The sequence below is a fragment of the Hypanus sabinus genome, chromosome 5 (assembly GCF_030144855.1).
Source record: "Hypanus sabinus isolate sHypSab1 chromosome 5, sHypSab1.hap1, whole genome shotgun sequence".
NCBI classification, from domain to species: Eukaryota; Metazoa; Chordata; class Chondrichthyes; order Myliobatiformes; family Dasyatidae; genus Hypanus; species Hypanus sabinus.
In genome coordinates, this window is record NC_082710.1 from 43,485,571 (window position 1) to 43,513,526 (window position 27,956).

Genomic DNA, 27,956 nt, shown 5'->3' on the forward strand with positions numbered 1-27,956 from the left:
GCTGGTGAAGGAAGCCATTGAAATAAGGCTAGAAAATAAGAATTTTAACAAAGATGAAGATCTCGCTCTAAGAAATGACTGGAATTTGATTGTAAACAAGGTGAGACAACAGAAATCTGACTGGTGAGAACCAGTCAATCAGGAGGGACGGACAACAGGGGTCTATACACCACCAGACTAGACATGCCTAGATATCATCCCTGATGAAGATGCCAGTGTTTGTCATTGAAACATTGATTAAAATCAATACCTGTACCTGGCTGGAAGTCTGAGAAGAGTTTATTCGTCAGATATGCTGGGAAAACACTAGATCCTTTTTCCTTCTGTAGCCTCTCTACTTCCTCAGAACTACCTGCCCCTCCACCTATCTTCGTATTGTCTGCAAACTTTGCAATAGAACCACCCCTTTCAGAACCCCGGGGCGTTGTCCATCTGGTCTAACTGACTTCTCTATCCTCAGGCCTTTCAGCTTCCCAAGAATCTTCTCCCTGGTGTTGGTAACTTCACATACTTCAGGACTCCTGACACATGGAACTTTCACCATACTGCTAGTGTCTTCCACAGTAAGCACTGATGCAAAAGTACTTATTCCTTATTTACTACCTCTCCAGCATCATTTTCCAGCAGTCCAATATCCACTCTTGCCTCTTCTTATACTTTATTCATCTGAAGAAACTTTTGGTATCTTCTTTAATATTATTGACTAGCTTAGTTCCACATTCCATCCTTATCTTCTTAATGACTTTTTTAGTTGCCTTCAGTTGGCTTTCAAAAGCTTCTCAATCTTCTAACTTCCTACTAATTTTTTGCTCTATTATATGCCCTCCGGGCTGATGGGGCTCATTAACTATGGATGGTAGCTCATCTAGGAGAGGGAAAACTCCGATTTCAAACCTCCACTGCCTTGCGGCTATACCTACTCACAGGAAAGGCTTTGGGAGTAAACCCTGAGGAAAAATCTGGAGTTGGAGTCCCGAAGGCGGCTGACTGCTGTACCCAGCACCGGCACGGCAACTCCTGCGATGCTGCTGGCACCAAACCGTATCGACTTCCGTCATTCCTGTGGACCTGTCATCGGCACGGGGGGGGGGGGTCCCACTGCATGGGCAACAGACGGATCTCCATATCAACTCTGCCCTGGCTTGTGCCCTGGAGCAGCCACTCCCGGTGACTACACAGGCACAGTACCCATGGTTGACCACGACCAATGGAGTCCACATATGCCCTCTCCTAGGCTTTATGTTGACTTTGAGTTCTCTTGTTAGCCATGGTTGTGTCATGTTGCCTTTATAATACTTCTTCCCCTTTGCGATGTATATATCCTGCACTTTCCAAATTGCTTCCAGAAGTACCAGCCATTGTTGCTCTGCAATCGTCCCTGCCAGTGTTCTTTTCCAATCAGTTCAGGCCAACTCCTCTCTCATGCCACTGTAATTCCCTTTACTCCACTGTACTACTGATACTGTACTGACTTTAGCTTCCTCTTTTCCAATTTTGAGGTGAATTCGATCATATGATGATCACTTGTCCCTAAGGGTCTTTTTTACCTTAAGCTCTCTAATCAACTCCAGTTCATTTCACAACAACCAATTCAGAATAGCCAGTGGGTTCACCCATGAGCTATTCTAAAAAGCCTTCTCATAGGCGATCTAGAAATACCCCACTCTTGGAATCCAGCACAAACCTGATTTTCCCAATCTACCTGCATATTGAAATCCCCCATGACTATTGTAACATTGCCATTTTGGCATGCATTTTTTATCTCCTGTAGTATTTGTAGAAGTAAGGTTGTGGTCTACAAATACCACAATCTTACTACTGTTTGGAGGTCTGTATACAGGTCTTTATACCCTTTCATTTCCTTAGCTCTATCTACAATAATTCAACACCTTCCAACTCCATGTCACCTCTTTCTAATGCTTTGATTTCATTTTTCACCAACAGAGCCATGCCACCCCTTCTGCCTACCTGTTTGTTCTTTTGATACAAAATGTATCCTTGGGCATTAAGCTTCCAGCTATAATCTTTTTTCAGCCATGATTCAGTGATGCCTTCATCATACATGCCAATCTGTAACTGTGCTACAAGATTTTCTACCTTATTCCATATACTGCATGCATTCAAATAAAACACCTTCAGTTCTGTATTCACCCTTTTTGATTTTGTCCACCTTTTATGTTGCAACTCATCCTGTTGACTCCAAATTTATCCTATCATCAGGCTCTCATTACTACACGTTGCCTCTGTTTGTAAACCAACTACCTCATCTTCAGCCCTATCACTCCAGTTCCCATCCCCCATCCTCCAGTTCATCAGCCACATATTCACCTGCCAAATCATCCAATTCCTACCCACACTGGCATGTGGCACAGGCAGCAATCCAGAGATTACTACCTTGGAAGTCCTATTTCTCAACTTTCTACCTAGCTCCCTAAAATTTCTCTTCAGGACCTCCTTGCCTTGTCCACCATTTCTGGCTGCTCACCCTTACCCTTGAGCATGCCATAGATCCAATTGAGTCATCCTTGATCCTGGCACTAGGGAGTCAATATACCATCTGGTGTCTTTATCACATCCACAAAACCTCGTCTCTGTTCCTCTGACTATGGAATCTCCTATAAGCAATGCTGTCCTCTTCACCTCTCTGCTCTTCTGAGCCACAGCACCAGACTCAGTGCCAGAGACCCTGTGGCTCCTGCAAGGCAGATCATCCCCCTCAATGCTATCTAAATTCCTTAATCACAGGATTCTGCAGAGAATGGTGCAGAATGCCTAGCACATCCTCAATTGTGAACCTCCCATGATTCAGGACGTTTACAAAAACAGGTGTGTAAAAAGGGCCCGAAGGATCACTGGGGACCCAAGTTACCCCAACCACTATCTATTCCAGCTGCTACCATCTGGGAAGTGGTACCACAGCATAAAAGCCAGAACCAACAGGCTCTGGGACAGCTTCTTCCACCAGGCCATCAGACTGATTAACTCATGCTGATTTGAGTGTACTTCTATGTTACATTGACTGTTCTATTTATTATAAATTATTATAAATGACTATGATTACACATTGCATATTTAATGTGAAGTAACGTAAAGATTTTTACTCCTCATGTATGTGAAGGATGTAAGAAATAAAGTGAATTCATTTCAATAAAGTTCTAAATTTATTATTGAGGGGAATAGCCACAGGTGTACTGGCTGTGTACTTCTCCTTTTTCTGACATTCACGCAGTTGCAAGTCTCAAGGTACGAGAAGTGTTTGATGGCTCTTGGCCTGTACTCGGTGGAGTTTAGAAGAATGAGGGTGGAATCCCTTGGGATCCTATATTGAGTGGGTCTAGGCCTAGAAGGCACAATCTCAGAATACAAGGATGTCCCTTTAGAACAGAGATGAGTAAGAACTTATTTAGCCAGAGAGTGGTGAATCTGTGGAATTCACTGCTGCAGACTACTGTTGAGGCCAGGTCATTGAGTATATTTAAAGCAGAGGTTGATAGGTTCCTGATTAGTCAGGGTGTCAAAGGTTAGGGGAGAAGTCAGGAGAATGAGATTGAGAGTGATAATAAGTTAGCCATGATGGAATGGCAGAACAGACTTCATGGGCTGAATGGCCTAATTCTGCTCCTATGTCTTAAGGTCTTGATAGTCAAATCTAAGAAAGCCCAGTACTTGGTCAATAACAGCAATTTTATGTCGAATAGCAAAAAATATTATCTATTGTGATTGGCATCTTGAGGTGTGTTTTCCTGTAGAAGCTGATGAAAAAAAGGTTCTGTCTGGCTTATTTGGTTGCAAACTGACAATGGTATGGTTAACTCATTTATATTAAAAATATATTGTCAAAGCTGAAACTACCACTGGAGCAGGGTAGAATAACACCAACCATACCTAACTGCTGAAGCATCACCACATTCAGAGATAGTTCACTGGGGCACAAACACAGCTGGACAAATCAGAGTAGCCACTGGCAGATACAGTAAGTGGCAGCCCAGCCAGGCATCCAAATTATGACAATAAAAGTTCTAATTGCTTCCAGGACTCTCTGGGTGAATATACAGTACATAAAATGCAGGCAATCACACTGGGCAGAAATTATGAAGGTTCCTGTTGTGATCCAAGTAGGCAGATTTCAGGCTAGTAGAGGCCCCAGTGCTTTAGCTAAACAGGGAAATGCCAACCAGGTTCTGACAGCCCTCTGGAGAGTAATAATGCCCTGGCTCTGATCATCTCCTTGACATGAACCAAGAATTGATAATCATTTTCTTTCCTTGGAAATCATTTGTCAATTGAGCTACAGGAAGATGCAAATATTCTGTTTTACCACAGAAACCTGCACTTTGTTTTTGCTCTCTTTTTGCTCTACTCATTTATTTTAATTATATATATATGTGTGTGTGTGTGTGTGTGTGTGTGTGTGTGTGTGTATCTTATTGTAATTTATAGTTCTTTTTATTATTCTATATTGCAATGTAGTGCTGCATGCAAAACAACAAATTTCATGACACGCCAGCGATGTTAAACCCAATTCTGAATATAATTAAAAGACATATTTGTTTATTTATGCTGTGTTTATATTTTAAGTACACTGGACACCCAGGGTTACACACTTTGAATGAGTGAAACCTACCTTTCCTTTTGGAGTTTTCTTATTGGCAGGATACATGAAGATTCCCCCATACTTCAAGGTACGATGGACGTCTGCCACCATAGATCCAACATACCTTGCAGCGTATGGAGCAGAGCCATCCTGCGTAAAAATACAGTTATATTATAGATTTAATTCCATAAAATGGTGAAGTACAAACTCCACTCCATTTTTTATGTAAATATTCCATAAATAAAGTTTAAATATATCTGTTTTTCACTCAAAAACAATAGCTTGCTGCCGGAACCGCTCTCCCACCTTTTTAGTTTTGGAGACAATTATAAAGAAGCTAACATGCCAACCTTGTGTTAATGGGATGTGAAACTTCAGCCCCTTCCAGCAGTTCAGATTTGGTATTAACTCAAAACATCTGCATAATTTCTTAAATGCATTTCAGCCTGTGTAGAACATTAGTGGGTGGGTGGGTGAGGGGGATGTACAGTCTGGCTGGTAACAGATGTTTGACTTTTTCACTTCCCTTTCAATACTTCCGAGTTATTTGTCTGCCTGTCTGAGCAATGTTTTAATTGCACTGAGGCAGAATTACCTGTACCAACAAGGAAGCAGGGGGATGTCGATTAATCAGTGGAACTAAGCAAACTGTTTTGCAATGCCTCTGTGTCATGTGATCTCTGTTGAACCTTTAGTGACCTGAATCATCATGGAAGACTTTGAAGGAGGGACAAAGAGACTGCTGGTGTGACAGCCACCAAACTTCCCAGAATGATCACTCATGTGCAATTGTGAATCTCTGCCAGTTCCCTCACTGCCGGACCCCAAACAGCATTGCAAGACATCCCATGTTCTCAGCAGGGCAGGTATAAAATGGCAATTATGTGATATGAGGTCATATTTGTGTTCATAATGCCTCTGTGAAAGTAAAAACAGAAAATTCTGAAAGTGCTCAGCAGGTGAGACAGCATTTATAGAAAGTGAAACAGAGCAAAAGTTTCAGGTCTGACATCTTTTGTCATAATATTGGGGGCAGGCAGACAAAGGGTCTGAAACATTAAAGTTTGGCTCTGTTTTCTTTCTACAGGTGCTGCCCGATCTACCAAATGTTCCAGCATTTTCTGCCTTTATTTCAAAGTTCCAGCACCTGCAGTATTTTCTTTTATACTTTATGTAAGTTTTTCATTCGTGTTCATCCTGGCATCAAGCACAGACCTAATCCTCTTCCACCAACACAGTGGCCCAATACAGTTTAGTTTTATCACATGGTAATCAGTTATTTACAGTTTATCATTATACATACTAGATAATAATAGTATAATATCATCTTGCACAGCTCTCATAAAGAGGGGAATCTCAGAGCCATTTTGCAAGAAGACATTAGATTTTACATATAGTCCTAACAGTAGTTTCCCAACTTTAATGTTCTCAAACCCCATACTTCTAAACATAACTCACCTCACCAAAACCCTTAATTTTAGCCATACTGTCTTCCTGCAAGATAAGTTATTGTATGACATCACTAGAGTGCGGATGTGTGAAGGGAAGAGAATTCTTCAACTTTAAGTACATCAATCACTTCATGTGTTGACGTGTAGGACCTTACCATCTAACACTAACAGTATCTTTTCACTTGGGGAGCTATTAACCATACTTTGTGGCTCTTTTCTTCTGCAATATGACCGCAAATCCAAAACTTGTGAAGAGATCTGCTCTAGTACCACAATCTATTGCATTTAGTAATGCTCCTGGGGTTAACCTGGGCAGCCCAAGAGTTTCCTGAAAGAAATTAAGCCATAAAGTAGAGGCAGTAGTTACTTTTTCTGGGTGAACAGAGCAGGAAGATAAGTATTGCCCAAGATATTCATGCAGAAGTCATGGAGGATGCTGCAAGTTCTTGTAAGGATGAATGCTCACTCACAAATCTCTATGGATGTACCGTGGAAAGCATTCTAACAGGCTACATCACCGGCTGGTGTGGGGGGGTGGGGGCTACTACCCGGGATGAAAAGAAGCTGCAGAAAGTTGTGAACTTAGTCAGCACCATCATGGGCAATAGCCATTGTAGTACTCAGGATATTTTCAAGGAGAAATGGCATCACCCAGGATATGCATTCCTCTCATTGCTACTATCAAGAAGGAGGCACAGCAGCCTGAAGGCACACACTCCACAATTCAAGAACAGCTTCTTCCCCTCTGCCATTTGATTCTTGAATGGACATTGGACCATGAACACTACCTTAATACGTTTTTGTAAATTTTTGCACTACTTACTTAATTTAACTATTATATATATATACTTACTGTAATTCATGCTTTTCCTCTATTATTATATTATTATGTATTGTTTTTAGACACTGCTGCAAAGACAACAAATTTCACAACATATTGAAAGGACAAGAATATAAGAGCAAGTATGCAAAGCTGTGGCTTTATAAATTATTGGCCAGACCACACTTGGTCTGTGAGTAGTTTTGGGCCTCTTATCTAAGAAAAGTTCTGCTGGCATTGGATAGTGTCCAGAAGATGTTAATGTATGTGGAACATTTGATATCTCCTGGCCTGCACTTGCTGGAGTTTTGAAGAATGGCCAAGGGAATTCTTTGAAACCTATCGAATATGAAAAGTAATAAAGAAAGTTTTATAGTAGGGGTGTCAGACCAGCGTGTTCAGACTCAGAATAGAGGGACACCCCTTTAGAACAGAGATGAGGAGGAATTTACTTAACCAGCTATCTGTGGAATTCATTGCCGCTGACAGCTATGGAGACTAAGTCACAGGGTATACTTATGGCAAAAGGTTAATAGGTTCTTAAGGATGTTAAAAGTAATAAGGAGAAGGCAGGAGAATGGGATTGAAAGCAATGATAATTAGCCATGATGTAATGGTGGAACAGACTCAATTTGCTGAATAATCTAACTCTTCTCCAATGTCTTATTGTTTTATGCTCTTGTGGAATCTAAAGTTGAAGCTGTATTTGGAAATCACCAACTTTGAACAGGCAGTGTATGCTGGGTTTGTATGTTTGCAAGTGATTGCTGAACTGGAGATTAGGCAATGATTTGACCTACGTTTTGTGCAGAATTGCCAGAACGTCCTGCAAACTATGGCACTTTAGTCTGCTGCCATTAATTTCCATTTCATTTCAGAATATGTTCCAGATCATAACTACCGCCTCCTTCTTTAATTTTCTTCTTTTTCTTTTTTTTTGTTATAATTATTTTAAATCCGTGTTCTGGCCATACCACCCATTCTGCCAATGGTGATCTCCTTATCTTTAAAACCTCCATCTAATTTCTCCTTAACAGTCTCTATTCCAATAAAAGACAAGCCTAATTTCTGAAATTTCAAGAGCCAGGTGAAGCCTTTAATCACTTTGACCACTCCTAGGAAATTTCTGCTGCACCAACTGCTATGCTAAAATTTGGTGACAAATTTGGTTAGCTTGATCAAACCAGCATTTTATAGAGATTTGGGCCAGGAATTTTACTAAACACACTCCTTTTTTATAATAATTACTTCTCGGCCTTTTGGCTAAGATCAAGTGGGGTTTCCTTGGGACACGCGACGATTGGAAGGCAGAGAAGGTTTTGTGCTGATGCAGGGGTGGAGCCTAATGCTGATTGGCTCCCAATCTAACACCCCTTTCCAGTGATGACGACGACAGTGGTGAACAGGATGGCGGAAGATAGCAGTACATCAGCCCGAGGCCCGGACATCAAGAACACTGTCCAGCTGACAGTGCGATGCCAGAACGCGGGCAATGGCTTCACCAGAGTGACCTTCATCAGGTCTTGATGGACTACTGTGGATTTACAATCAACAACATCTACTGCGTCCAGGTCTTTGCTGGGTTCTTCGACGTCACCTTCCGATGACCCGCAGGGTGGCAGAAGCTGCTCCAGCAATTCCAGGAGAAGGGGAGAGAGGCGCCGCTGTCGCTGCTACAAGCACAGCCCCTCTTCACTGCCGCCCAGCAGGAACGGACCGTCACCGTGCACATGTTCAACCCGTACGTGCCGGTGGCCGACGTCCTTACATTCCTCACTCGGTATGTGGAGAGCGTAGGAGCTTGTCTGGACGTGAAGGACAGCCTGGGGTGCTGGACCAGCAAATGGCAGGTCAAGGTGAAGCTGAGAGTGGACTCTAACGGCTGCGTCGTCCACCCACCCTCGGTCTTCGCCGTTGGAGGGAGCCGAGGCTACAAGGTCTAAGCCGGGCAACCCAGGGTATGCCGCAACTGTGGCAAAGCGGGGCACGTTGCAGCCCAGTGCAGAGCAATAATCTGCAGGAACTGCAAGGTGGAGGGTTACCTCACCAAGGACTGTATGCAGGCCAAGTCCTGCAACCTCTGCGGAGACACCAACAGGGCCCGTCCGAAACATGCCAGCACCTATGCACAGGTGACCAGGGGAGGTGCTGGCACTGGAAGGGCCCCGGCAGGATCGGATGTACCCGACACCCCTGCAGAAGTGGTGCCCAAAGCAAAGGAAGATGCCAGCAGAGGAGAAGGCACAGCCACCCCGTGGGCCCCCTCCAGGACCCGACCTGCCACAGGAAAAGGAGGAAGAGTCCATGGAGGAGGGGAGAGCTGAGGGGGAGGAAGGCTGGAGCGTTGTGGGCAAACGAAAGAAGGCCCAAAAAGCTCCGGCCAAACGACAGAGGGCGGAATGGAAGGAGCGCATGAAGAGAAGGGCAGGGGACCTCGCAGCCTCCAGCAACCCGTCCACAGACGAGGAAGGAGTGCATGAAGAGAAAGGCAGGGGACCACGCAGCCTCCAGCAACCCGTCCACTTCAGACCAGGAAGGAGTTGGAGGAGGCCAGCAGCAGTCCCGGCAGACGAAGCGGCGGATGAAGCCAGCGGAGAGGAGGAGAGAGAGTGGGGAAAATCTGCTGGCCACCCCGCAAGCACAAGCACAAGAGGCGGAGACCACCAGAGACCCCCAGCTCCGGGAACCCTTGAGCGGAGCCACGTCTGGCGCCTCGCAGCCTCAAGGGGCAGCAGACCTCGGAGACACCAAGCCCCCGGGACAGAACAGGAACTGCCACACCCAGGGGAGGATAACCTGCAGATCCTGAGCCCACAGAAGGTGAAGGACTTCACAAAGGCCGTGGGCATGAAGGCTCAGGACTGTGAAGGTAAGGACAGTGTGCTGCTGAAATAAAGAACTTTAAATGGCGGACGTTTCACTGGCATCTGTCAATGTGCGCAGTCTGAAGAGTACCGGGCCATGCGTCAGCACGCTCCAGTACTTGGACTCGGTAAAGGCCGACGTGACCTTCCTCCAGGAGTGCTGACTGCCACACCTCGGCAACTACCGGAGGTGGTCGCGTTGGTGGACCCAGGGTTTGTCGGTGTGGTCGGGGGGTAACGACTGTCATGCTTCCGGCCTGGGGATTCTGCTACGGGGAGGCAACTTCTCAATCACCCATGTCAAAGAGGCGGTTGCCAGGCGCCTCCTGGTAGCTGACGTCAAATACCAGGGCACTCCGCTCCGGCTGATCACCGTGTACGCCTCCCCCCGTGCGGAGAGAGCGGCTGGCCGTCCCCGAGCAGTTCCCACCGCTGCTGGTGACGGCCCGGCCGGTCGTTCTGGCCGGAGACTTCAACTGCACCATTGATGCGGCTGGACCATCCTGCAGGCCGACGGCGGGCTGGACGGTACCTCCAGACTCCTGATGGACATGGTAAAGACAGCCAGGCTGCGCCACGCTTTTGGTGACCCCCACAGGTGGAGCTCAGCCGCAAGCCACCTGGACACGATGGGACGGCTCAGCCCGTTCCCGGATCGACTTCCTCGTCCTGTCAGAGCCCCTCACGGTCAGAACCACCGACGTCACGCCCACGTTCCTCTCTGACCACTGCCTCCTGCGAGCCACCTGCCACCTGCGGGAGGACCGGAAGGCAGGGAGGGGGACGTGGAAGCTGAACGTCAAGCTGCTGACCCCAGAGAACATCGAGGAACTAGAGAGGGAGTACACGGGTTGGAGAACTCTGAAAGCCTTCTTTGATTCCCCGGTTCACTGGTGGGAAGCCCCCAAGGAGAACATCAAGAGGGTCTTCATCCACAAGGGTATCCAGAGAGCAAGGCAGGGGTAAACTCCGGACAGAGTTGCAGCAACTCCTCCTTCTGCAGTCGAGGGGGGTGGATGTCAGGGAGGAACTGCGGGAGGTGAAGGGCTGGCAGGCCCAGCACTTTGCCGCCGAGTCCTCCAAGATCATCTTCCGATCGAGGGTCCAAACCGTGGAGCAGGACGAGACGTGCTCACGATTCTTCTTCCAAAAGGGGGAGCTCTGTGATCCACAACCTTAAGGAAGAGGATGGCTCAGTCGCATCCTCACAGACAGACATACTGAGAATCTGCAGGTCCTTCTATGCCGGTCTGTACGGAGAAAAGGCCACAGACTCCACAGCCTCCCGCAGCTTCCTGTCGTCTATCACGCAGGTCTTAGACGACAGCAAGCGGGAGAGTCTGGAGCAGTCACTGACCCTGGACGAGCTGACTGGCTCCGTCCGTTCCTTTGGGTCGGGTAGGACTCCCGGAAGCGACGGGAGAGTCTGGAGCAGCTGCTGACCCTGGACGGGCTGACTGACCCTGGACGAGCTGACTGGCTCCGTCCGTTCCTTTGAGTCGGGTAGGACTCCCGGAGGCGACGGCTCACCGGTCGGGTTGTATTTGGCTCTGTGGAACCGGACGGGCCCCGACCTGCTGGAAGTGTACAACGCTACGCTGCTGGCAGGCAGCATGTCTGAATCCATGAGGAAGGGCATCATCACCCTTATCTACAAGCAGAAGGGGGAGACGGAAGACATTAGAAATTGGAGGCCCATCTCACTCCTGAATGTGGACTACACGATCCTGTCCAAGGCTATCGCCAACAGGGTCAAGTCTGCACTGGAGCAGGTGATCCACTCAGACCAAACCTGTGCTGTACCGGGCAGGAAGATCTCAGACAGCCTCGCGCTGCTGAGGGACACCATCGCCTACGTACAGGACGGGGGGGGGGGGGGGGGGGTTGGGGGTGGTGGACGTCTGCCTGGTCAGCTTGGACCAGGAGAAAGCCTTCGACAGGATATTGCACACGTACATGCCGGATGTACTCTCTAGAATGGGATTTGGGGAGGGAATCCGGAATTGAATCAAACTGCTCTACACGGACATCTGTAGCGCAGTGCAGGTCAACGGGTGGGAAACAGACAGCTTCCCCATCAGGTCTGGAGTCAGGCAGGGCTGCCCTCTCTCCCCTGTCTTGTTCGTGTGCTGCATAGAACCCTTTACCGAAGCCATCAGGAGGAATGGGGGCATAAGAGGGGTGACACTGCCAGGCAATGGAGGGACCCAAGTCAAAACCTCCCTGTGCACGGACGACGTCACCGTCTTCTGCTCTGATCTGAGGTCAGTTCGCAGGCTGATCAGCATCTGCGGACAGTTCGAGCAGGCGTCGGGGGCCAGGGTCAACCGCACGAAGAGCGAAACCATGCTCTTCGGCAACTGGCCCGACCGATCCAGCGTCCCCTTCACCATCAGGGCTGATCACCTGAAGGTGTTGGGGATCCAGTTCAGAGGGGCCGAGGCGTGCAACAGGAACTGGCAGGAGCGGACTGTATGGTCAAACAGAAACTGGGACTGTGGGGAGGGCGCTCCCTTTCGATAGCGGGCAAGAACCTGGTCATCAGGTGTGAGGTGCTCTCAGGGCTGCTGTACTTGGCGCAGGTGTGGCCAGTCCCCCGCTCCTTCAGCTCGGAAATCACCCGAGCCGTCTTCAGATTCGTCTGGGGATCCAAGATGGAGCGGGTCAGACGGACCACCATGCACAAGTCCCTGGACAACGAGGGCAAAAACATCCCCAATGTCGCCCTCACCCTGATGGACAGCTTCATGTGTGGCTGCATCAGGTTGTGGGCACCAAGTACCACTATGTGTCCAGGTTCTGCCTGTCGCCCTGGCTACGAAGGATGGGTCTGGCCCCTTTCCCACGCAACACCCCCGTCAGCTGGTCGTTGCCGCCATACCTGACCTTCGTAGAGAAGTTCTTTCAGGACAACACCTTTGACCACAGGGCCATCAGGCAGTGGCCAGCACATAAGGTCCTGCAGGAGAAGGACGAGATGGACACAGTGGGGTGGTTCCCTGAGCAGACTGTCCAGTTCATCTGGCAAAATGCCTCACCGCCAGACCTCACCAACAGGCACCAAGACCTTGCCTGGCTGGCAGTGAGAGGGGCCCTCCCAGTCTGATCCCTCCTGTACGCCCAGAACTTCGTCTACACACCCCACTGCCCATGGGAGGACTGCAGTGAGGAGGAGTCGGTGACCCACCTCTGCACACTGTGGGTTCACTGTGAAGGTGTGGAGGAGGATGGAAAGGACAGTGTTGAGGTTCATCCCCAGCAGCTGCATAACAGAGGACTCTCTGATCTACGGGCTGTTCCCAGGGACGCACACTGAGACCAACATCCGGTCAAAGACGCTGTTTGGTCGGCCCGAAACTTGATGGTCTACCAGCACACGGAGATGTCCGTGGGGGAATGCTGCCGACTGGCACATTCTCGGCTGCAGGAATACGTGCTGAGGGACGCACTCAAACTCGGTGCAGCCACCGCAAGGGCCCAGTGGGGAAGGACCACAGTCTAGGGTTCTTCTCCCGCGGGAGTTGAGGGGTGGGGGGGTGGGGTGTATACCCCTAAATAAGGGAATGTAAATATGGAATAACAGAGTGCCATGTGGGTGGTGAAAAATGTGAAAATGTAAGACAGCAATGGAAACAGTTGTAAAGAATTGAAAGTCATTGAATGGTTTATTGTATATCATTTTATTTTTGAATAAAGTCTATTTTGTTTAATTTAAAAAAATTACTTCACTGGAAATGTGATGGGCACTGCATTTATGTGTTTAAGTAGAATCTCCTCCTCCCTTCCTGAATAACTACAGTAGTGAGGTGAGTGCAGCTACAAGCAAGTAAGTGATCTGAATCTACACTTTCATTATCGGACCAATTTCAATATCTTACTGCTTGCTTATGTAATACACCTGCTATTTTTTCACTTATTATACAAGAGGGAAGAAACCTCCTTAAATTATCTCAGGCATATTAGGATTTTCTTGGGTTATTTAACATTAATTTAAATCTTTTTGCAATGTTTCTACAATATTAACACCATTTTATTTCTCTTAAAGAATGAATTTCTGTTTGCATGCTCTTCTGTTTCCAGTCACATCCCAAAGGTACAGTAGTTTTAAGGTTAATTAGTTCCTAGATTATTCCTACACTAAGTGAATGGGGGTATCGAAGAACTGTCAATGGACAACTTCAAGGACAAATCAATATAGGAATATAGTGGAGAAATGGGATTGTACTGTTAGTGGTAAAGATACAATGGGCTGAGTGGCTTTCTTCTACATTACAAGGAAATCTGAAAGGATAAATGTCCCCAAATTAAGAAATTTTAATGTTGCCTAGGATTCCTCCATCATGAAACACTGACCTTTACTAAGTTGGGGATCAGGATCATCATTGATATGGGTGGCATGGTAGTGTAGTGGTTAGCACAACGCTTTACAGTACCTGCAACCCCAGTTCAATTCCCACTGCTGCCTGTAAGGAGTTTATCCGTTCTCCCCACCGGGTGCTCCAGTTTCCTCCCACATTCCAAAGAAGTACCAGATTGGTCACTTGGTTAATTGGTCACTGTAACTTGTCCTAGGATTAAATCGGAGGATTGCTGGGCGGCATAGCTCAAAGGGTTGGAAAGGATACACTGCACTTAACTCAGTAAAAGATATATGCACCAGAGACACACAATCTCCTGACAATCATAGCCACTGGTCACAAAGGAACAAATGTATGAGTCAGGCACTGGAGGTTAACCCATACTTAGTTCAGGCAAAATGTCCAGGTCCTCTGAAGAGAATCAGTGAGGGCAAAGATATTTGTCAGGAGACTTGTTTTACTTTCGATAAGCATTCAGAGTCTGGAGAGTAACCAGTTAAACTCGTGAATGTTGAGCAACATCAGTCAATAACTCCAAACTAGCTGCATGTTCAGATCGTTCAAAGATCAGACTGCCCAGTAAACAATGTACTCAATGAATAGTCTGCTTGTGCTCTTCAAGTTCTGTTTATCAGCAAGTTTGTACAAAATAAAGTTGATAGAATTGGGCTATTGCTTGGAGTAAATGAGAATAGTGCCAGCTGACTGTAGACTAGGAAACAGGCAAGTGCAAAGAATACCATCAAACTCACATCAGGGCTCCTTAAAGCCGTATCTCCATGGGCTTATTTTATTGAGGGCTATCGCTGCAGTCAACATAACCTGCCACGTTCTGTACAACATTCTCCACTGGTTGGTGTCGACCAGGGATATTGCTTCCCAGCTGTCCATGTGATTTACAAGCCAGGGCAGCACAGCATGGAGAGCAAGCTATTGCCCCTGCAGCAAGCTCCCCCTCTCAGCTCTCGGTCCAAGTGGCACTACCTACAACATCTGGCTTCCCCGGCGGCTGTGGAGAATCCTCAAGGTCGTCTGGAAGAGAGGCAAAGTACCCAAGTAGTGGAAGTATGCAAACGGAGCGTGGATTCCAGAAGAAGAGAACTCCAAGAACATCGGCCAGTTTAGGATAATATCCTTGCCGAGTGTTGATCTTCTTCAGCGTGGTGGCGAAGTGCCTAACAGAGTACTTCCTGAGGAACAATTACATCGACACCTCCGTCCAGAAGGGTGGCGTTCCAAGGGTACCAGGCTGCTTGGAGCACACTGGAGACATCACACAGCTCCTAAGAGAGGCTCCAGAGAGAACAAGGGTGACTTAGTGGTTTTGTGGTTGAATTTGGCCAACGCCTAAGGGTCAATCCCCCACAAGGATGTTGAAGACACTCTGAAGAGGCGCCACGTTCCTGAAGGAATCAGAGGCCTCCTTATGGTTGACAACGAGTTCCATCTGAGAGTCTCAACAGGGCCAATAACATCAGACTGGTGCAGGCTGGAGATTGGTATCATCACAGGCTGCACCATCTCAGTCATCCTTTTCCCCCTGGCAATGAACATGCTGGTAAACTCTGCAGAGCCAGAGTGTCGAGGCCCGAAATCAAGATCTGGGATCCGCCAACCACCAATGCGAGCCTTCATGGATGATCTGACTATCACCACGGAGTCTGTGCCTGGCGCTAAGTGGATTCTTAAGGGGCTGGAAAGGTTGATGAGGTGGGCAAGGATGTCCTTTAAGCCTGCAATTTCAAGATCTGCAGTGCTGAAGAAGGGGAGAGTACAGGAGAAATTTCGTTTCTCTATTGAGGACATTCCAATTCCTACCATCACAGAGAACCCTGTTAAAAGTCTCGGGAAGATGTTTGATGCAACACTCAGAGAGAAGGTGGCAATAGGAAACACCTGTGGGGAGTTTGAACAACGTTTGTCAGAGGTTGACTGGACTGGCCTTCCAGGGTGGTTTAAGGCATGGATTTACCAGCACGATATATTACCAAGAATCGTCTGGCCACTGCTTCTCTATGAGTTTTCAATTTCCACTGTTGCTGAATTAGAGACTGTAGTCAGCCGGTTCCTGCGAACATGGCTGGGTTACCAAGGAACATCAGCAGCATCGCTCTGTACGGGAATAATTGCAAACTGAGGCTCCTCCTGAAATCCATCAGGAGGAGATCAAGGTTTCGGGAGTACGAGGGGTGCTGCAGTTCCGGGAATCTTCAGATCCAAGGGTTGCCGGAGTGAGAGTGACAGTGAGAACTGGAAGAAAGTGGAGAGCGGAGGCTGCAATGGAAGAAGCTGAGGTGCGACTGTGCCGCAAAGTGCTGGTGGGGGCCGTCGCCAAGGGAAGAGTGGACTTGGAAGCCTTGAAGTCCCCCATTTTGACAAAGTACAGGGGAAAGAGTGACGAGGACTGGTCCAGAATGAAGTAAGGGCAGCTGTGGAGGAGGAGAGAACCAGCAGAGCAGTGGCAATGAAACAGCAAGGAGCCTGGACCAGATGGGAGCAGGTGAACGAGCGAAAGATCACGTGGAACGAACTCTGGAAGGTGGATCCACACCGCATCATGTTCCTCATCCAGGCTGTTTATGACGTCCTTCCTAGCCCATCCAGCCTGCACTGCTGGGGCCTTGCAGAACGACCAGCTTGCCCCCTCTGTGAGAAGACCGGTACGCTAGAGCATATTCTGAGCTGCTGCCCCACAGCTCTTGCCGACGGCCGTTATCGAGGTGGCACGTCCAGGTCCTCCGGACAATTGCTGAGACCGTCTGCAGCACCCCTAACATCTGCTGGGAAACAAGCCCAGTCAAGAATACCATCTGCTTTGTCAAAGAGAGGGATAGACCAATGCAACACTGCGCAGGACTGGAAGCTAAAAGCAGACCAGGGAAAACAGCTGCAGTTCCCTCCCCACGCCACAGAGGCTACATTGCACCCTGACGTTGTGTTGTGGTCCGACTCATTGAAGCATGTTCTTATGCTTGAGCTTACCATGCCGTGGGAAGAACGCATGGAGGAGGCCTACGAGTGGAGAAGAGCCGAGTATGAAGATCTGAAGAACAACTGCCAGAGAAGAGGCTGGAGAGCAAAGTGTTGGCCCATGGAGGTCGAGTATCGTGGCTTTGCAGGCCAGTCGCTCTGCAAAGTAAACACTGCACTTGGAATCATGGGAGAGAGAAGGAGAGCCATTTCTACCACCACAGACACAGCAGAGAAAGCATCAAGATGGCTCTGGATAAAGAGGGCAGATCTGTGGGTTGCTGCTGGGGCATAGGCTGGGGTCTGATCAACCCCAGTTGGTTCGCCTGGGTGAGGGTGTATGATGTTGAAAGACCCGAAACACCTGACAACCCCAGGTAACATCACTGATGAGGTGCCCTAGCTTCGCATCATGCAGGTGTTTCTGTAAGAACACTGCGCTGTATCTCAGTAAAAGAAATATGCACCATAGACACACAACCTCCTGGCAATCATAGCTACGGGTCACAAAGGAACAAATGTATGAGTCTGGCACTGGAGGTTAACCCATACTTAGTTCAGGCAAAATGTCCAGGTCCTCTGAAGAGAATCGGTGAGGGCAAAGATATTTGTCATGAGACTTGTTTTACTTTCGATAAGCATTCAGAGTCTGGAGAGTAACCAGTTAAACTCGTGAATGTTGAGCAACATCAGTCAATAACTCCAAACTAGCTGCATGTTCAGATCGTTCAAAGATCAGACTGCCCACTAAACAGTGTACTCAATGAATAGTCTGCTTGTGCTCTTCAAGTTCTGTTTATCAGCAAGTTTGTACAAAATAAAGTCGATAGAATTGGGCTATTGCTTGGAGTAAATGAGAATAGTGCCAGCTGACTGTAGACTAGGAAATAGGCAAGTGCAAAGAATACCATCAAACTCACATCAGGGCTCCTTAAAGCCGTATCTCCATGGGCTTATTTTATTGAGGGCTATCGCTGCAGTCAACATAACCTGCCACGTTCTGTACAACATTCTCCACTGGTTGGTGTCGACCAGGGATATTGCTTCCCAGCTGTCCATGTGATTTACAAGCCAGGGCAGCACAGCATGGAGAGCAAGCTATTGCCCCTGCAGCAAGCTCCCCCTCTCCACATTGATGATGAATCGAATGGGATAGCAGAGACCGATAGAGTTTGGCACCGGTGGCATCGCTGGAGTCAGTATTGAACTCAACGTAGGACTGGTTTAGGGACTCTAGCTCTGGATTTTTCTCTTAGGGTTTACTCCCAAAACCTTTCCCATGAGTTGGTATCGCCCCAAGAAGCAGACGTTTGAGATCAGAGTTTTCCTTCTCCCAAATGAGCTGCCAATCACAGCTGATGAGCACCTGCTGTGACTGTCTGTAATCCGCCTTTGCCCCGTCTGCTGTCAATAGGAACAGTTCTGCCAGGCTTTAGTAGCTAAGCCACGCGTGAAAACTAGGAGGTGGACTTGGTTGTCAGAGGCTATTTGAGATGCACACTATTTGGGAGCATTTAATCCCCACTACCATCCTCAGTTATAACAACCTGAAGGAACCGTACATCTGTGAATACAGAGACTGCACACAGAAACAGCCCATTCAAACAGCCGCATTCCTTCTCCACCTACTTTCCTTTACCACTACAACTTATTCCTCTTATTGTCCTTGATGGTAGTTAAGTTCTTCAGGGACTTGCATTCTTCCCCTCAGTAAGATGTGGGATTCCTGCATTTTGCATTCATGTCATTTGTTAGTTTGCTGCCAAACCCATTCAGCAGGAAGCAGAAAACCACGCTGCCGTTATCATACACCGGGATTGTTGAGTGCATCCAGGATTGCACCCTCAGCAAAGCTGCTACATTTCCACCTCCACTTACTGGCACCTTGCTGAAATATGAAATCCTGCATGTCAAATAGTTTTAGCTCACTTGCCCAGTCCATATCATTCCACAATGCTTCACCTAATAAAACGAGGTCTAGGAATTGCACTGTTTTGCCAGTGTCTTTATCTAATATCTGCAAGAGATCAGCTTTACTTGTCACATGTACATTGAAACATGCAGAGACGTGCGTTATTTGCAACAAATCAAATCTGCAAGGATTGTGTTGAGCTGACCTCAAGTATCGCCATGCTTCCATCGACAACGTGGCACACCCACAACACACTAAACTCAACCCTAGCTCTTTGGAATGTGGGGGGGAATTGGAGGAAGTCCAGTGTTTAAGAAGGCAAATATAAAAATTCCTTACAGGCAGAGGCAGGAATTGAACCCCTATCCGTGATCGCAGGTACTGTAAAGTGATATGCTAACCGCTACACCAGCGTGGTACCCGGCTGCACGATAATCTTGGTTTACCATATAATCCTCGTTCATGAGTGTTAACTGTATTACCATATCTGACCCAGTAGGAAAACAGATGGGATATTAATGACATTGGTTGGAGCATTTCCATTGAAGTACTAATTTGTCAATTGAACATGCAGTAGTAGATGAGATATTGGCTTCAAGTTTGGTTGAAAATGCCCCATACAAGGAAAGAAATATTTTTTTAAAAAGTGTTGCTAAGTTGTTAACAAAGAATAACATAATTTTTCTTTAATAATATAACAATAATATTTCTTTCCTTGTTTTTACCCTTTGGCTTTCTTGGTAGGGGCTAGATTATTTTTATATATATAAAATTCCTGATGTATCTTCTATAAATTTACAGTATTGGTACCATTACTGGAGTTACTATATACACATATGTTACTCAGTCCTATACAGTTCAATTTTTCTATTGTCTGTATTCTGTTAGTAATTTTTTTATATTATATACTCTGTATTTGTTATATATCCTTGTATACATTTATAAAAGTATTGAAAGAGAAAATGCCCCATACAAAATAAACTTTGATTTTCCAGGGTGAATTTTGGTCCCATGGATTTAAATTTTCTGTAGACTAGCTGTACTTAACTTGAAAAGATTAATGTGAGATGGGTATCCATATTTCTAGTATGTCTTGATGTACCAAGCCGTGTATTAAACAGTAAGGAAGGATCTTCTGCCTCCTTCAGAGTAGGAGGAACCATTGAACCTATGCACGTTGCATTGCAACAGATTTTGGATGATTGTATCAGAGTGTGTTTCATTCCCCTAATTCCACTGATGGCTTTAATTTCTTAAACAAGTTGATTTACAAGAAAAATTTAAAATTCATAGTATGTTTTCAAGAGCTTGAGACATTTTTTACCCATTTTTGTCTCTTAATGGAAGTCACTTGAATCTGTTACATCTGAATTTCATAAAAATCGGTGGTGTTTCCTTTCATTGAACTAAGTCCATACCTCAGGAAATTTTTTCTTCTGGATGTATTCCGTGAGTGCAGGATCAAAGTACTTGGCATAGCCCTCATTCAGACTGTATATAGCCCCTTTCTTCTTTATTTTCACATTCTGTTCCACAAGAATAAATTCACCTATAGACTGAGGAGAAAAGGAAAGAGTATTATTGGAGTATCAGACAATATAAATTTAGGCTGTTAGAATTACAGAACAGAGTAGAACTTTATTGTCGATGCTCAAGACACCAAGATTATGGAGCTACTCCAGCCCGTACAAATAGATATTTACAATACATGCAGTATAGCTTAATTTTAAAACTAAATTATTAAACAAATAGATGGGTAGAGAGATAGATAGATGAATGGATAGATAAATATTCTCATATTTACATGCAACAGTCCAAGATTTTAGCACTGATGTTGCAGTAATTACTACAACATACAGCAATGTTGTTCATTTGTAGTCAAGTAATTGCCGTTAATATGAAACAGATTAGGGGGATAATTAGCAATGATCCTATCATTTAAAAACTTGTGAATATCTTCCAGCAATCATACTTAGTTCCCATAAATGTAACTTTTTTTGATGCACTTGCTTTTCATCTGCTCCTCAGATCTTGCTTTTACTCCAGTTCTGTGGGTGTGAGGTAGGTAAAGAATCTAATGCAGGAGGTACAGACTGCCACATTTGGGACAGGAGGTACCTGACAGGACAAATTGATGGGAATTTTGGACTCCACCTATTGTTTATGCTTGGCTTCTGTGTGCTTCCAACGTTAGAGTCAAGGTTCTTACTGGCATCCCAAGTGTTTGTACTCCTTAAACTGTCATGAAACAAGGCTCCCGGATAACGGATGGTGATGTCACACCTTTTCAGGGCTTTGAAAACATCCTTGAATTTTTCCTTTTATTCACTCAATAATCTCTTATTGTGAGGGGACCTGGACGAAACCATCTGCTTTTGAAGTCTGATGTTATGCCTGCAAACAAAGTGGCCTGCCTATCAGAACTACCCGAACTACCCAGGGCTTCTTTGCTGGGTATGGGTGCTTGGAAAAATACACAGTGCCAAAAAACATTTACCCAGAAGATCGGGCACAATCCAAGTTGCCTACTCATAGATCATAGAACAGGCCCTTTGGCTAACTCCAGCTTTTATTTTTTATGTTGTTATGTTGTCTAACAGGTATCAGTGCTTAATTTGGGGGTGTCGCTATGAGGTCCTGATCTTGATTTCCTGGTGAGCAGTGCTGGTTATGATAAGACTGCACTTTAAGCTTTTTGTCAGGAGGGGAACTCTATTGGAATGAGTCCCTCTGTACTGATCATTCTTCTTCAACGCAGAGATTGAAACTGCCCTAAAACCAAGGTTTCTTCAAAGTCTTTCTTAGCCACCTCATCAGTTTCAACAGATTGTCATATGTACCAACGTGCCAGTTCTCTGTTGGAGTCAGCCCAAGGGTCAGAAGGAATTCAGTTACCCTACAGGAGGCGTAGGGTAACAATTTAAACATGCTATTTCTTGACAGCAAAACTGACCCTGTGATGACAGAGTTGTTGTTCCGGGAGGTGGAGCACCTACCCTCTTGCCCTATGAGTCCTTTCACAATGTCATTGTCAGAGCGTCTGAGGTCCCATGGTAGGATAGCAGAGCATTGTTCATGTCCGTCACTGCTGGAGCTGCCCTGACATTTCAGATTCTGAACTTCGTCTTGTGGATTTGAAGTTGACTGTGTGTGACATCTTTGAACTGGGGTAGTCACCACACATCAGATACCACATGGGCTGGGTGTAGTAAGGTTTAGATTCAGGGCAACTGTAGATCACGCACCGCTGCACTCACACCTGGCAGGGCAAACTTATAGGCATTTATTCATTTCTATCCTCATGCGCGTATAGTTGGCATCAATATGGATGCCTTTGCCTACTGCCCCCTCCCAGCATCCTCCACATACACCGCTCTTGCCTCTCTCACTTTTGATCCTTCCATTCCTGAATCTCTTTTTCAGTGTCACCTGACCCTTTCCACTCTCCCTCAGCCCTCCTTCCTCCAACTATTACAACCCTTTCCTTGACTTCACACAAATTTCTCACCCACTTCATGATGCAATTTACAGAGCTCATGATTATCAAGGCTTTGCAAATTTTAATGACTGGATGTTTTTTTTAAGTTGATATCAGAGACTCTTATCACTGGGGATCAGGCTGGAAGTTCTGACCGTGTCATGAAAAGGGAGATGATAAGCAGCTTTTTGCGTCAGAATGTCCTTCCTGTGTTTGCCTGAAGTTTGCACAGAACACTAATGTTCAAAGTAATTTTATTATCAAGGTACATATATATCACCATATACGACCCTGAGGTTCATTTTCTGGTGGGCATACTCAATAAATCCAATCGCTTTAACAGAATCAAAGAAATACTGCAACAACTGGACAAGCAACCAATGTGCAAAAGGTAACAAACTGTGGAAATACAAAAAGAAAGATGAAATCATAATAATAATAAATAAGCAATAAATATTGAGAACATGAGATGAAGAATCCTTGAAAGTGAGTCCATAGGTTGTGGGAACCTTTCAATAATGGGGCAAGTAAAGATGAGTGAAGATATCCCCTATGGTACAAGAGCCTGATGGCTGAGGGTTAATAACTGTTCCTGAACCTGGTGCTGTGGGTCCTGAGGCTCCCATACTTCTTCCTGATGGTAGCAGTGAAAACAGACATGACCTGGGTGTTGGGGGGGAGTTCCCAAATGATGGATGCTGCTTTCCTCCAACAACACTCCGTGGAGATGTGCTCAATGATTGGGGGGGGCTTTACCTCTGACGGACTGGGTCAATATACTCTCCATCACACATCTATAGAAATTTGTCAAAGTTTTAACTGTCAAGCTAAACTTTTGCAAACTCCTAAGAAGGTAGAGGAGCTGCCGTGCTTTCTTTGTAATTGCACTCACATGCTGGTGATGCACCATCAATAACTCACACTGAGACGTAAGGCGAGATATCGGCTTTTATTGACTGGAAGAAGGAACCAGGAGTGAGTGTCTATCATACAATGTCCTGGAGACTGAGGCCGAGCATCTGGCCTCAGATCGCCTTTATTCAGGGGCCTGTGGGAGGAGCCACAGGAGCAGTCAGCAGGGGCGTGTCCAGACAGGCACATAATTCACCACATGCTGGGTACTAGGCAGGTCCTCTGAAATGCTCTACTCACTTTACGCTTACGACTGCAGCTAAGCACAGTTCCAATATCATATTCAAGTTTGCTGATACCATTGTTATTGGCCAAATCAAAGGTGGTGATGAATTAGCGTACAGTACAGATGGTGACAAATGTGGCTGAGTGGTGCCACAACCCCTCTCTTACTCAACAGCAGCAAGACCAAGGAGCTGATTATCAACTTCAGAAGGAGGAAACCATGAGCCCGTCCTCAGAAGTGATGAGGGTCAGCAACTTTAAATTCCTCAGTGTTATTATTTCAGAGGATCTGTCCTGGCTCAGCATTAAGTGCAATTATGAAGAAAGCACGGCAGCACCTCTATTTCCTTAGAGGTTTGCAAAGATTCGGAAAGTCATCTAAAACTTTGACAAACTTCTAGAGATGTGTGGTGGAGAGTATATCGACTGGTTAAACCAGGTCTTGGTATCGAAACAACAATACCCTTGAGTGGAAAATCCAGCAAAAACATAATGGATATGGCTCTGCCATCACAGGTAAAGCTCTCCCCACCATTGAGCACATCTACATGGAGAGCTGTCGCAGAAAAGCAGTGTCCATCATCAAGGACCTGCACCATCCGGGCGATGCTTTCTTCTTCCTGCTGCATCAGGAAGAAGGCACAGGAGCCTCAGGACTCACAACCCCAGGTTCAGGAACAGTTAATCCCTGCACCTATCAGGCTCTTAAACCAGAGGGGATAACTCCACTCGCCCCTTCACTGAACTGTTCCCACAACCTATGGGCTCACTTTCAAGGACTCTTCCTCTCATGTTCTCAATAATCATTGCTTTTTATATTTATTTTTCTTTTGTATTTGCAGTTTGTTGTCTTTTGCACTAGTTTTTGTCCGCCCTGTTGAGTATGGTCTTTCAATGATTCTTATATTTCTTATATTTACTGTGTATGCCTGCAAGAAAACAGATCTCGGGGTTGTACATAGTGACATATATGTACTGTGATAATAAATTTACTTTGAACGTTGATATACAATGAATATGAGATACGGCTTTGAGCCGTTGTTAAAACACGGGGGACACAAGGAGGATAGGAAGATACAACAATGTATAGAGACATTAACACTGTGCTAGTGCATCTAATTGTAGGGCTCTCAGTACCAGTAACTGTGGTGTTAACTGTTCAGGCTAACAAAATGGCTTCTCTGTAATGTTACTTAATGCTGTAATGGGTTTCTGTATCTGGAATGTTTGGGTTATGACTGTAGATAAGGGGGTAACTAACCAATGGAGAATTGTTATGCTATCTTGTATGTGTAAGCTGAGTGGAGGTTCGTGGTCTTTTTCGCGAGGCAAGCGAGCAGGGTGGAGGTGTGAGGAGCGGACAGAGTCTTCAGGGTGGCAGACACTGGAAGTTGGCAGTTCGGACAGTGGCCAAAGGCTCGGAAGGTTGTTGTGGATGGAACTGGAGGCGTGAGCTCCAACGTATTAAAATATTATGTGCACAAGCTGATAAACTTACTGATTTGGCGCCTTTAGGCTATCCGTTTCTACTAACCCATCACTAAGAAATAACTATAAAGTTGCAATTATTTACTCGCCTTTGGTGTATTGTCTGATAGTTGGGTTGTGAGTGTGTACTGGAGGGGGCATTACACCATATTTACACCAAAGTATTGCACTATTGGTGGGGCGACAGCGGGTCACCTTGGGCGAACGGGAGTAAATTGCGGGCACGGATGAAGATTGATGATTTATTCTTGTGCATTCGAAGTTTCAACCATCTTTTGCCAGAGACTGTTTATGTCAGCTGTCCTTCTGTAGAAATGAGCATTTGGCGATAATGACACAAAGCGAATTGAAGTGCTAATCTAACAAAAATTTACATTCTTTTACTTACCCCTCCCTGCCATCCCTACCCCCCAAATTTGACAGTGAACAACAAAAGTAACAAAGTGTTTCCAGGTATTATATGGCACAAACACTTGGGTTGCACACTAGATCAGAAATGGCAATAATTTGATCAGCTACCTACTGGGTCTAACATGAAGAAGTTGACACCATGTCCTGTGGAGAGCGCTACCAGGGTAGCACTGCCATAGAGAGCATATCCAGCAGCCACCATGTTCCGCCCCGGCTCCAGAGCATCACGCTCAGTAGGTGACTCTAAAGCATCCTGCCAAAGTGAAAGAATTGATCCGTTAGCCTGTTGCACAGTTAAACTGTTGCATTTGTTTTACTGAATATACTGTACATGTGTAATTACTGCAAAAAACACAGGATGACATGCAGTAACTTAGTAATTGTGATTAATAATTTTTATTCAAACATCAAATTTTTTTGTATCATGTGTTAAGAATACGTTTATTGTTTTGATAGTTATATTTTAACTAAATTGCCAAACCTATTTTATTCGTAAAGAGCTTCAGAATTCTAATTTTGATTTTTGTCTCTCGTCTTCCTCTGGTCCTCCTTCATTAGCATTGCTGGCATATTTCCCCAGTTTAACTCTCAACAAAGAAAAGGTTGCAACATTGAATGTAGTAGCTGGCTCAAAGATGTTTTTTTCCCCCCCCCAAATAAATGTTATGTTACCTGTACAGTGCTGCTTCGTTGTTGAACTGACTACGTTCCGCACTCCAAACGATCACTTTGCAATTATTTTTCATGAACAAAATTACTTATTACGTTCTACAATCCTGATCAAACTGCGGAACATGAAAATTAGGAGCAAATAAACACTCCCTTCACTTTGGGAAGCTTTGCTGTCCTATATCAGTCCGTTGCAGGGTGACAGGGTGAAGAAGTTCTTACAGAGGAAGAGACATTCTATGTAACCATCCTGTGACTGAGGGTAATAAGGCATACTCCAATTTTTCTATCTGCCCACCTGGTTCGTTGTCTTTTTACGATACTCTAAGAGAAGAAATGTAATGCTGCTCTCCAGACTTCCTAAGTAATACTCTGCTCTGTGTTAATTAATAACATGTTTTTATTTGGTAATTAACTGCTGAAAATGAACTTGCATCTATTGCCAAACTGCGTTTGAGATTTAATTCTTAGTGTCAGATCTTTATATATGCTTCCCTTTTTTACTGGTTTTGTTGTGTTTTGCAATCTCAGATTCTCATTGCTTCTCACAATTTATTTGCAGATCTTACATCTTTTTGTTATGTCCAGCAGACTCTATAGTTCTTCATTTCTTTCAGAAACCAACTTACCTATTACGCATCATACAGGACAACTTCTTTCACCAGACACAATCTGAAAAGACAAGCATTCCTCCCAAACAGTTCCTCCAATACATCTGTTCTGAGTTTTTTAATGATTAATCATTAATTTAGCTCTTTCTCCTGTTCAACCAGACTGTCCTGCTGAATGTTCATGTTAAAATAATCCTTGCATCATGACATCGTCTACAGCTTTCTGCCCTCAACTTGTGCTGACTCAGAGCTCTTTCCACAGATGGCAGCTCCTCCTGACATGTGTTTGACTTATGATAACCTACAATTTTATGAATGCCGAAGTCCATTACCAAACTGAGATTAATACTTTCATATGGGTCTTGTGATGGTCTAATTGAACACGGGCTGTAAGGGATCTCACAGTCATATCCAGTTGGCACGTGTTCCAAAGCAGGAGGTCGTAAACAGCTTGAACTACCCCTCCCCCCCAACAATTTTCCCCTCTCAAAATAGAATGCTCTGAAGTCACAAGGAGGTCCGTTAACTTGACACAGATCTTGGATTGAACCAAAGATCTTCCCAAATAGCAACATATAAACCAAAAACTGGATAGGAAAATAACACTTTTGCACTTTTTTACATGCAAATCACACATAAAATACTTTTACATATGCTTTGAAATGTTTATGTCCAAGTGCTGACCATCCAAAAAATTGGACATTCTTTTATAATTTACTCTAACACACAGATATTTGCATAAGACCATAAGACATAGGAGCAGAATGAGGCCATTTGGCCCATCAAGTCTGCTCCACCATTCAATCGTGGCTGATTTATTACCCCTCTCAACCTCCTTCTCCTGCCTTTCTCCTATGACCTTTGACTCCCTTACTAATCAAAGCTTATGGGGAGAAGGCAGAAAAATTATTGTTATTTGGTATACAAAATACAATTTCCTCATTGCATTTTGTATATGCAATAATGGGTTGTATGTGCAACCCATGCTTCTGATCTGTTGTCCGAAATTGGATCAGAAGTTTGAGACCTATTACCGTGATTGTTCACTCATAGTTATAGAAAAAGAATATTATAGAGGGAGGTGGGAATCATGCATTGACTTCAAATGCTGACTTTGCAAGCAGACAACACTGATTAACGGGACGGTAATAATGGCTCAAAATCCACCACCTGAGCCCATCCCATTTGCCTGC

General features: G+C 45.4%; 1 protein-coding gene across 2 annotated transcripts in view; it reads right to left on the bottom strand.

The window, feature by feature from the left end:
• The window catches only part of LOC132394105 (fructose-1,6-bisphosphatase isozyme 2-like), an 84,962-nt gene that overhangs the window by 5,592 nt on the left and 51,414 nt on the right, over positions 1-27,956 (bottom strand). For both annotated transcript variants that reach the window (XM_059969853.1, XM_059969854.1), the window contains exons 4-6: positions 25,596-25,736; positions 20,388-20,525; positions 4,625-4,744 (exon numbers count right to left, since the gene is read on the bottom strand). In XM_059969853.1, coding sequence (XP_059825836.1) covers positions 4,625-4,744; positions 20,388-20,525; positions 25,596-25,736 — 399 coding nt within the window. The remainder of the gene's footprint in view (positions 1-4,624; positions 4,745-20,387; positions 20,526-25,595; positions 25,737-27,956) is intronic.